This window comes from Sphaerodactylus townsendi, linkage group LG09, assembly GCF_021028975.2.
Source record: "Sphaerodactylus townsendi isolate TG3544 linkage group LG09, MPM_Stown_v2.3, whole genome shotgun sequence".
Classification (NCBI taxonomy): Eukaryota; Metazoa; Chordata; class Lepidosauria; order Squamata; family Sphaerodactylidae; genus Sphaerodactylus; species Sphaerodactylus townsendi.
The window spans coordinates 16,955,668-16,966,825 of record NC_059433.1 but is presented as its reverse complement, the minus strand read 5'-3'; the positions used below and the strand labels follow the sequence as shown (position 1 = coordinate 16,966,825).

The window sequence follows — 11,158 nt, the reverse complement described above, 5'->3', positions numbered from 1 at the left end:
GCGGGGGCCGTGCGCAGAAGGGGCATCACCGGCCTCCTCGGCGGGACTGGGGACTCGTGCGTGTGTGGCCCGGCCCCGAACGATAATTCTCGGTGCTGCGGCGGCTTCTGACCCCTCCCACTCGGAGCGGGGCTCCGGCTCTCCATTGGCTGCGCGGCCGGGGCGGGGCGGGGCTCTTGACGCTAGAAAGGGAGGGGGCCAAAAGGAAAAAGGCTCCGGCGAGTGCGTAAAAAAACTCCTGGCCGCGGCGACGGATGCGCCAAAGCTCGCCTGTTGTTCCGAGTGACTTTGCTGCGCGGCGCCGGAGCCCCGGAGGCTGTGCGGGAGCGCCCGAGAGGGACGGGGCCGGCCTTGGCGAGCCGGGACGGCGGCAGTGACGGTGGAAGCCCCCCCCCCTCGGCTCCCGGGGGACTCCGGACTCTTCTTCCTCCTCCTCCCGCTGCGCCTGAGGTTCCTTCGCCCGTTTGCCGCCCTCGCCGAAGCCAACCTGTCGCGGAGCTGCGGGTCAGCAGGAGCCGGAGAGGCGCCCCGGCGGGAGCCGCCTGCAGGGAACCGGGCCGGCCGCCTCCCCGCCTCGCTGATGGAAGTCGTGGGCCGGTCCTGGCAGCGCTGGAGCCTGCGCGCCCCGTCCTAAGAGGCCTCCGCCGCCGCCGCGGGCCGCCGCTCCCCCAGCCCGCCTGCCGCCGCGGCTCCCCCGCCTGAAGGGGGGAGGGGAGAAGAAGCGCCAGAAGACCCCCGAGATCCCCCCCACCACCACCCCTCGTCCGGCGGCCCGTCTCTTCCTCGCCTCCCGTCGCCGGCCAGCAGCAGGAGGACCGTGGTCGCCTCGCCCGGTTTATACTTCTTTGGCTCTGGAGCAGCGGAGGGGTGGAGGGGGGCAGGCGGCGGCGGCGGCGGCGGGGGCGGCGCAGGAGGCGGCGGCGGGGCGGCCATGCAGGCGCGCTATCCGGTCTCCGGCCCCAACTCGCTGGGCGTGGTGCCCTACCTGGGCGGCGAGCAGAGCTACTACCGGGCGGCGGGCGGGGGCTACGCGGCCATGCCGGCGCCGATGAGCATGTACCCGGCCCCCCCCGGGGCGCATGAGGCCTACGCGGGCGGCGGCGGCGGCGGCGTGGGCGGCGGCGGCGGGCCGGGGGGCGGGCGGGCGTACGGGCCGTACCCGTCGGTGGCGGCGCCGCAGCCCAAGGACCTGGTGAAGCCGCCCTACTCGTACATCGCGCTGATCACCATGGCCATCCAGCAGGCGCCCGACAAGCGCATCACCCTGAACGGCATCTACCAGTTCATCATGGAGCGCTTCCCCTTCTACCGCGACAACAAGCAGGGCTGGCAGAACTCCATCCGCCACAACCTCTCGCTCAACGAGTGCTTCGTCAAGGTGCCCCGCGACGACAAGAAGCCCGGCAAGGGCAGCTACTGGACCCTCGACCCGGACTCCTACAACATGTTCGAGAACGGCTCCTTCCTCCGACGCCGACGCCGCTTCAAGAAGAAGGACGCCGCCGCCGCCACCGGCACCGGCAAGGACAAGGGCGACGACCCCGACCGCCCCCTCCAGCCCCAGGCCGCCGCCCGACGCCCCAGCCCCCCCGGCGGCGCCCCGAACGCCGCCCCCGCCCCGGAGCCCGCCCCGGCGCCCACCCCCCTCCGCCTGCAGGACATCAAGACCGAGAACGGCGCCGCCGCCGCCTCGCCCCCGCCTGCCCCCTCCCCGCGGGGGGTTCTCGCGCCCCTGCCCAAGAGCGAGAGCCCCCCCAGCGCCAGCCCCGCGGGCAGCCCCCAGGCGGCGGGCGGCAGGGCGCTGGGCCTGGACCCCGGCTCGGCCGAGGCGCACCAGCAGCACCACCCGCACCCGCACCCCTCGGCCGGCTTCAGCGTGGACAACATCATCCTCAGCTCCCTGCGCGCCTCGCCCCAGGGCGCCGCCGAGCAACAGCAGCTGCTGCCCCCGCCGTTGCCGGCCGCCTCCAGGAGCGCCGCCGCCCTGCCGCAGTCCCTGGCCTTCAGCAGCTGCTACGCGCCGGTGGCGGGGGGCCAGAGCGCGCTCTACAGCGCCCCCTGCAGCCAGGGCGCCAACACCACCGCCAGCCACGCCGCCGCCGCCGCCACGCAGGCCGGAGCAGCAGCAGCACCGGGCGGCGGGGGCAGCAGCTACCACTGCAACTTGCAAGCCATGAGCCTCTACGCAGCAGCAGCAGCAGCCGCAGCAGCCGCCGCCGCGGGGGGAGGCGGCGGGCCCGAGAGAGGGGGCGGCGGGGGGGCGCTGGGGGGCAGCCCGGTGGAGCAGGAGCCGCTGCCCGACTACAGCCTGGCGGCCAGCAGCGGCGGCAGCAGCAGCAGCAGCGCGTCGTCGCTCAGCCTGAGCCCCCCGGAGGGCCACTCGCAGGGCGGCGGCCGCCTGGCCTCCTGGTACCTCAACCAGGCCACGGCCGTGGGCGAGTTGGCCCACTTGGCCGCCGCCGCCTCCTCCTCGGCCTCGCCGGCCGCCTACCCGGGCCAGCAGCAGAACTTCCACGCCGTGCGCGACATGTTCGAGTCCTCGCAGCGCCTGGGCCTGGCCGGCTCGCCCCTGGGCGCCAACGGCCCCGCCAGCAGCTGCCAGATGGCCTTCCCCGGCGGCCAGGCCCTCTACCGACCGCCCGGCCATGCCTTCGTCTACGACTGCAGCAAGTTCTGAGCCGGCCCGACTCCGCTCCCGGCCCGGCCCGGCCCCGCTCGCAGGATGTCCTGCGCAGAGAGCCTTCACCTTCCTCCTCCTCCTCCTCCTCCTCCTCCGCCGCCGCCTTTTCTTCTGGTTTGTTGACGGACCGAGTGGCTGCCCGGGACGCCTCCGTTTGCTTTTGAGATGCGCGCCCTTCGGTGCCCCCCTTTTTGGCTGCCCGCCGCCGCGCCGGAGCCCGCGGGGATTGTCAGCCGCCCGAGGGAGGAGGATTCTGTGCCCGGGTCCAGAAGGTAATAGCCGGGCCCCGCTCAAAGCCAGTGGGATCGTTTGGTCCTTGACTTCAGGGGGACGTGTGTGTGTGTGTGTGGGGGGGGGGGAGGTGAGGGGTGTCGGTCACTCCCTAATCAAAGCGCAATCCGGGTTCGTGCCAAATCAGTGCCAATTTTGCCGTTGATTTCTAGGGGGTGGGGAGAGATGGGCCGCATCGAAAAGAAAAGATGACTCCGTTGGGGGGAAACGGTTCCCTTTCTCTCTCCCTGCACAGACTTCTTTATAGGCAAGGACTTGTTTAAAAGTGTAAATTGATATATAGTAATTTATTTTTAAAATCTGTAGTTGGATCTTTTGGACCAAACGCCAGAAAGTGTTCTTCTCTCCTCTTCCCCGCAACTGACTTTAAACGAAACATCAGACGCTGATTTTGTTTTCATTATATACGGAAAAAAAAGGGAAAGTGTATTAATCTTATTTTATCGTTTATCTTTTTTTCCTTTGTCGAAGATATTCTGAAGTTACTGACTTGTTTGTTATTAATAAATTACCATTCAATTGGACTGAGACCTTTCACGTCTGGACACTTGAATCCCTCTTCTTAAAAAAAAAAATAAACTTGGCGATTTTACAATGTGGATGTTAGGACTCCTACTCTCAATATGCATAAAATAAACATTCTAAAATTTAAGCTTTAGAAGGTGGTCCACAACCACCCGGATTAAGCCACCGCTGTTGAACTTAACTTTATCTAAAGGACTACCTAAAGTACTTACGTAAAGTACTACCTTGCAATTAATGTCCTCCATTTCAGTCGATTTTTCTTGGAAGTTAGTGTGTGCTCCCGCAAACTCTTTGTGGCTAGAACGGTCTGGAAACCAAGTGCTTCGATTCAGCTGACCTATCCATTGAGATATGTGGATTTATTTTTGTAACAGTGTTAACTCTTAATTGCTAAGACCAAGTCATAATAATAATAATGTCCGAAGGACTGGGACTCCCCCAGTCCATACATTTGGCCAGCAACACATCAAGAGGGCTTGAGATATTTTAGTATACAGTGGAGCACACATGTATTTCTGCAGAGGATCCAGGTTGGGAGGAGTGGGGGTGTTTCTAAACTCAGAGGGGAAAGGGCCAATTGATTCCACGAGCAAATAAATGGGTATATTTTATGCGGAAGTCCGAGGCAGGCCATTTCTACCCATCCTTGTCTGAAAGGTATAGCTTTGTAACTAAAGTCTTGTAACTAAAGTATTTAAAGTATCCCGATGACTGGGCAGACTCCAATGGCACCCAAGAGCCACATGCGTTTTCAAGGCACCAGGTTCCTCACTAAAAACCAACTTTTTGTTTTAATTGTCAAAGGAGTCTCTTTCTTTTCTTTCTCTAAAATAGTTTTTACGGTTTTTCAAGGGAGTGATTCCGACTGGAAGGAATTCAGAAGGCAGACTCCCACCACCTGGGGGAGAGACCTTTACACCCTTTCCCAGCCATCCCCCACCCACTCACTCACCCACCCACCCCGTTTTTCTCTGTTTTAAAACCGAAGAAATTCCCCCCGCGGGGAAGAGGCCAGTAGCGCGAGGTGACGCCTGTCAACTGCAGAGACGCGCCTTCAGGTCAGTTCTCCTGCAGGAGGTTCGGAGCGGGAGCTGCAAACACCTTCCCGGCTCTGTCAATAGCCCAGCAAAGCCAGGCCGCCTTTTATGTGGGCGGAATCGGCCCTGCTGCTGTCAGAAGAGAGCGGGTCCCCCCCCCACCGACGCCGTGGGGGCCTCCGGTGGGCCTTTCCAAGAGGAGGCCGCTCCCTATCAGGCGCACCGATCTCAGGCAACGCTGAGCAGTAATTGCGCCCCGATTGTTGAAGGCCGCAAACAGTAAATAAATCCAGGTTTCTTTCATTAAAGCGTTATCAGGAGCCTCCTTGCCGGAGAGGTGCCCTCTAAAGGGGAGGGGGTCGGCTGCCTTTTGCTATCTGCGTGCGGAGCTTATATCTTGCGGGAAATAAGTTCATTTGATGCAATTGTTGTGCTGCCATGTATTTCTTTTAATCCTTGGAGGAAATTGTCTGGCCATTTCAACATTTCACCTTTTTGCTTGCTTACTTAGAAACGAGTCCGCGGAACTCAATGGGATTTTGCTTCCAAGAAAGTCTGCAAAGGATAGCAGCCCTAGACATTAACTTGGGTAAAGAAGTGGACGCTGAGGGGAGGCCTGGGAGAAAAAGGAACATTTTCCAGAATGAGCCGATCTTCTTTCCTTCTCCTGGGCTTTCCTTGTCACCCAGCGATTGGTTGTAAGGAGCTTTATGTTTCAATTTATTCGCCTCAATCCATACATCAGCAACAGTTGGACCGACATTTCAGTTCGATGTGAAGTCAGGAGCAAATTTGTGGAAGGAAAATAGGCCTGCCTGCGTTGCAAACATACCTTGTTCTTCAATTGCACGGGGTTGGGAATCCATTTGTGAATAAGCTGAAGACTGAGATCCTAAACATTTTCTCCGGCAAACATGTCCCCTTGAAGCGAATGAGGCACCCTTCGTAGTAAACAGGGGCAGGACTGGCAATGGTGCCTGAACTTGTGTGGGTAGCGGCAGCCGTGTTTCAGACAGATCCTGACTTTCTGTGGGATTTCTTCTGATTTGACCGCCTCCGTGTTTATTGACTTGAGTCCTGGGGGCCTAGTTCGCCACCCCTTCTTTTTGATTGTAGTTGACAGTGTACTTTTCCAAGGAAGAGCGCAGATTCTGGCACAAAGGTCGTGCAAAGCGCCAAGCTTCTTAAAGCCGAGCCGGCGTTTTGGAGAACCATCGGCTACAATGCGAGTGCGCTCCTTGGCGTCGATGGGACTTCATCCATTTGACTGGAGCTGGATGGTGCTCTTTGTGTATTTGTCAGCGGTTGGAGAAGGGAAGGCACAGGAGGAGAGAGAGAGAGAAAGAAAGGTGTGCGCGCGTAGTGGTTTCAGCCGTATTTTTTAAAAAACCAGACTGCTTCTGATCAGTGCGGGGGGGGGGGAATACCAGGCGTCGCTCAGAACTTTGTGGGGGCTTTCTCACGCATGAGATTTAAGCCTCCCCCCCCCTCCCCCAAATCCCTAATTTCCCCGAAGGTTACAAACAGGAATTTTAATAACTGATTTCAGCCGGGCCCTCGATGTCTCTTCGATACTTGCGGTAGGAGGTCGAGGGAAATAGGGGCGGCTTTTTGGTGTGTGTGTGTGGGGCTGGCTGCTGGATGGTTTCTTGGATTTCCACAGGCAAAAGGGACTTCCTGCTTCCCAAAAGTTTCTCCAGTTTCTCCGCGGGATCAGAGGCCTCGACAAAAGAGATAGTTGGATGGGGAAGGGGACAGAGTGCAGGAAGAGAAAACGCTAAACGAAGTGAGTCAACTGAAATGTATTTGCATCCAAGCCGCTCTACAGTTGGGGCCTAAGCAGGCGTTACTCGGAAGCAAGGCTCACTGTAGTGTAGCCAGTGGGATCTTTACTTCCAGATAAGAGTGCGGAGGAGGAGCGCAGTTTCAGATCCTTTGGCTGACGCACGGCTGCAAATCATTCCGGACACGCAGACTCGGAAGTGAGTCGTTCAGTGAAATCCGCTAGGATCCGGCTGTGGGCCGCCCTGCGCGCTCAAGGCTTCCGTGCCCAGGGTCTCCAAGCACCTTCCGCCCACTCATGGGGAAGCATCCTGTGCTTCCTTGGGAGTAACGCCTATTGTAGGCAGGAGGACTTGGAAACCAGCACAGGATCGAGCTCTGTTGCAAGCACTCCTGAGCGGTCTTCGTCGGCATAGAGGGAAACTGGAGGGTCTTCTATGTTTGGGATCGGGCAGTGTCCGGGTCTGTTACTTGTGCGTGGCTGTGGTTTGCACCAGGATCCTAAGTAAATCTAGTTGCAGATGTCTTCCATTGGTTTCAGTAGGAATCTCCTCTTAGTGAGGACGTATATTTATGTGGTCCCCTGTCGGTCCCTCCCCACCCCCAGGTTTTGTTCCAGTCGAAATATGGCGGTGTCGTTTAGCCTACCCAGCAGGTCGAGCCAAAGGGGTCGCTCAGGTTTTGGACTCCAGGGGGCTGCTGAAGCCCGTTGTGCCTGGCTCATCTGGACCGAGCCTCCCGACAGCTTGGCCTGGCCTCTCTCTTTCTTTCTCCACTGGGACGGGTGACTTCCGCGCTCCCAGACTGTGTCTTCCTCTCCATTTAGTGATGGGCTGGGAGTGGGACTCTTTGGGAGGTTTGAGGAGTCGTTTGGAGGGGGGGGGGCGGAAAGGGAGGCCGTCCATGAGAAGACCTGCCGGGGGGGGCTTTGTCACTCCGCCGACCTCAGGAGGGGAAAGGGGGGGCAGCAAAAGAGCAGGATTCTTCTCCAAGCCAGACCAGGAGAAATTAAGACAGTCGTTTTAGGATGGTCTCGTTGGAGACGACGGTGAGGGGGAGACGGGGAGCCTCACACCCAAGGGGGAGGGAGGCCAGAGGAGGAGGAGGAGGGGAGGGGTGAGCCCTCTGGGCCCCTGAGGCCCCAGCCTTGAGCCTCCCTCCAAAGCCCCTTGGAGACTTTGCTCTCCGGGGGATTCCGGTACGAAGGCGGGCCGAGCAGCCGAGGGGCAGCGGAGGAGAACCTGCGAGGCCTGCTTCAGAGGAGACCCCATGAACATGGAACAAATGGGGGGGGGGGACGGATGCGGCACAGGAAGACCTCCTTGGGGCTGCCCGCGTTTGGAGGCCGCCCAGGCCGCTCTGCCTCCGCTTCTGGGCCTCCGGGGCTCCATAACACCAGTTAGCCTGGACCGCTTCGATGCACCCAACGCCTGAGTGTGGAGGCGACGGGGCGGGGGGTGGAGAACCGGAGGTCCATAGCTGGAGGGTGACTCCCGGCACACTGGCCCCTGCTGGGGGGGGGGGGTAGGGGATTGCCGCGGAGCCTCTCCCACGGCCCGGCCTGATCCGGAGCTGGGCTCTGGCCCCTTCCTCTGGTGGCAGGACTCCCGGGATGGTCCGGAAAGGGGAAAGGAGCCCCCGGTCCGCGACCACCGCCGGCCTCAGTCCCCCGGCTGAACCGACCTTCGGCGGAATGAATCGGGCTGTCTTCACCAGGCTGCAGGCCGCGAACTGAAGGGCTGATTGATGGCTCTGGGCGGGAGGGAAAGCTGGCAAGGCCCGCCTGATTCGGGATGCTTGGCCGAGGCTAGGCTGCGATCCCTCGGAAAAGCAGGCCGACTCCGGAGTAAGCGCCCTGGAAGGCAACTGAGACTTGATTCCAAGGACCCCGAATTAGAATGGGGGGGGGCGCCAGAGCGTGGGGACTTTTCTGAACAAAACTTTTTTTTGGGGGGGAGGGGGGTCTAACTAGCTTATCCTGCTGTTTAAAAGGAGACGGAGACATTGCCTGTAGGAGGGGGGGGGGGGGGCAGGCGCTTTTCTTTGGCGACCTGGACGTGGGGGCCGAGGGGGAAACCCCGCACTGAAGCTTTTCACTTCAGACCCCGTTTGGCCACGTGTGTGCGCCCTCGTCTATGCGCGCGTGTGAGAGAGAGATGCCAAATATTCCGTCTCTGAGCGTCGCCCCAAACCTGAGTCACCCCGATTGCACCCCCCAGATCGATCCCCCATCAGCTGACATGGTTTAGCATCCAGTTTCAAAACTGGCTTTGTGGATAGAGGCCTGATGGAGAGCACGGAGAGGAATTTATTGTATTTTTTTCATTTGATTTGATTTATATCCCGCCCTATCCCTGCAGAGCCCCCCTCAGAATGAAGCTGGGGCGTCGTTTCAGACCACGTTTCGACTGCTGAACAGCCTCGGGTTTCTAAGCCGCCAGGCACCCTCCATTTTAACTAGCGCGGTCAAGAAAGGAAGAGACAGCCTGCCCAGCTGGGAGATGGGAACCCCAGGAATTTGTTGTTGTTTTAAGTCGGCCTTCTTTTCTTAATCATCACCACTTTTTAGTTGTTCTAGCTGAGAGATAATGGATGTGGATAATCAGATTAACTCTAATTTGCATTTTAATATGTCTAGTTTGGTGGGCTTCGGTATGCCGGACCCTGTTTTGCTGCCCCGAGGCAACCCTTTTGTCCCATTGTCACGTTGCAGTAGACCCGCGGGAATCCCTGAGCCTGTTTATGCAGAAGTAAATCTATCCCAGTTCAGTGGGTCTTGTTAAATGTCCTCAGGACTGCAGATACTTCGGGGATCTATTTGGAACAGGAGTTTTAAAAAAAACAAAACAAAACTGGCATTCATATTTTCCAAAATAGCAAATCTGTCGTTTGTGAGATTTGAGCTGCAAATTCTAAACTGATCAAGATCGCCTTTTAACTTATCACACAACCCGAGACCAAGCTTACTTGGTCTAAACTCCTGAGCTAGTAAGCTTGGTCTTGGGTTGTGTGATAAGTTAAAAGGCGATCTTGATCAGTTCAAGTTTGGTAAACGAGTCTGGTTTTCAGCCCTTTGCGGACTTAAACCCTACCTGGGGGAATTTGCTTCAAACGCAGTTTATTGACAGATACTTTCAACTTTAAATTTTATGACTACAGAAAGAAATCTGTCCTCTTGTGATTCAGCAGGATATTTAGAAAAATCTCCCTAATCCAATGGCAAATTCCTGTGCTGTTAGAAATCTGCTGGATTGCCTGGTGCTTCTTTTGTGCTTTCAACAACAACAAGGACAAAAACTGAAAACCAAAACCTGTCTTTTTCCTGTGCTCTTTTCAACCTCCTCCAAGTAAGGTGGAGGTAAAAATGTTCTAATGAAGATAATCTTCCCTCAGGCTCTGCTTGTGAAATGCCTGTTGTTTTGTGGTCAGAAGCACCTTTTTCATACTGGACCATATCTGGCTCAATTAAAGTTATTATTATGTAGTGGTCTGGATTACTTTTATCACCTAAATGTAAAGCACACAAACAAATTTGAGTGATACTGTTACAAAGGGTACCTTGCATGGAACAGGCCACACAAGGAGTGTATATAAGCAGTCTATATAGCATGCCTCCACAGAAGAAGATGTAATACACAAAATCTGTGGTGACTCCATTCCCTTATTAATATTTCAAAACACAGGCACATTCAAAGAGCTCCTCTCTTCCACACTGCCAGCTGCCTTAAGAAACAAAGTTTTGTCCCTTTAATAGAGGTTTAATGAGATGTTATTTACCAGCGGTGTTGTTAACCTCTGGGCCATTAAAAAAATCAGGTGCCCATTTCCACACATTAAGTCTCTGTTAAAGTGGCAGGAATTTTTTTCCTCTAGCCTATGAGCAACTGTAGCCCACCCCCCCCCCAAATGGGTAATTGTATTTTATCTACCCCATTTGTTTAACTTTTGAAATAGGCTTCGAAGAGGTCTTGATTTTCCACTAAACGAAATTTGATAATGTTGTTTGCATCCCGCTTCTGCATAATTATTTTTTAAAAATAGTATGTTTGTATATGGGTGCTGTCACACAAACGGAATAATGCATTTTCAATCCACTTTCATTATCATTTACAAGTTGATTTTGTTGTTTCACACAGTAAAATCCAGCTGCAAAGTGCATTGAAAAGGAATTGAAAGTGCATTATTTGGCATGTGTAAAAGAGTCCTCTGTGTGGGTGGGTGGGTGTGGTACATTGCCTTTATATTTATGGAAGTTTAGCCATTCTTCTGTGAAGAGCTGTGAATTTTTTGGGAGGGGGAGAAAAGAGTGGCTGGTTTATAGTCCAAACTAGGAATCCTAAAGGTGTGAGAAGCTGACACTTCCCGCATGTGGGATGTTTTCACCTTTGGTTTTACTGGTAAGGGAGCCAGGGCAGGAAAAGACTGATGGGCCTCTGGGGAGTGGAAATGACCACAGTCCAAAAACTCATTTGCTCCAGGTCTGCTTCATCCAACAGCTCTTGGCCAGAAAATGGGCTGTGATTTGCAGTCTCGTTGCCTGGTTTCTGCAGAAAGCCCACCTCCAAGGGAGAGTGGGCACACAAAGAGTCTCTCAATTTTAAATGTGCATCCTTCCAGCTGAAGGCCCAGAGAAAGGTCACCGAGGCCCCCAATTTGGGTGCATTTTCTCAGGACCTGGGCTTCTCTGCCCAGCTCTTCCAGGTGGATGGGATGGCATGTCCTCCTATAAAACCAGGCCAGGAAGAAATCTGCAATCAGTGTAGCAGACCAAAAGGCAGGCGGAGGTCAAGTCAGAGGATGTTCCCCTGTCCTGGCACTCCAGAGGAGAACTTTGGAGCAGCCT

The 11,158-nt window shown here is 56.4% G+C and overlaps 1 protein-coding gene across 4 annotated transcripts; it reads left to right on the top strand.

Annotated features, from left to right (window-relative positions):
- The first annotated feature begins 201 nt into the window (after positions 1 to 201).
- FOXC1 (forkhead box C1) lies at positions 202 to 7,173 on the top strand. 4 transcript variants are annotated; one of them, XR_007245514.1, is made up of 3 exons: positions 202 to 1,933; positions 2,146 to 2,952; positions 5,045 to 7,173. XR_007245514.1 is itself a non-coding variant. In XM_048508299.1 (2 exons), the coding sequence occupies exons 1-2, from the start codon at positions 932 to 934 to the stop codon at positions 2,842 to 2,844; spliced, it is 1,698 nt and encodes a 565-aa protein (XP_048364256.1). In that variant the 5' UTR covers positions 202 to 931; the 3' UTR covers positions 2,845 to 3,570. The 4 variants fall into 4 exon arrangements, 3 of the variants coding, with proteins under 3 accessions (XP_048364256.1, XP_048364255.1, XP_048364254.1); XM_048508299.1 differs by lacking the exon at positions 5,045 to 7,173 and having other exon boundaries at positions 202 to 1,929; positions 2,145 to 3,570; XM_048508298.1 differs by lacking the exon at positions 5,045 to 7,173 and having other exon boundaries at positions 2,146 to 3,570.
- The last annotated feature ends 3,985 nt before the right edge of the window (positions 7,174 to 11,158 follow it).

Excerpts from the sequence above, each read along its gene's own strand:
- FOXC1 (XM_048508297.1), top strand. The coding sequence starts at position 932 with ATGCAGGCGCGCTATCCGGTCTCCGGCCCCAACTCGCTGGGCGTGGTG.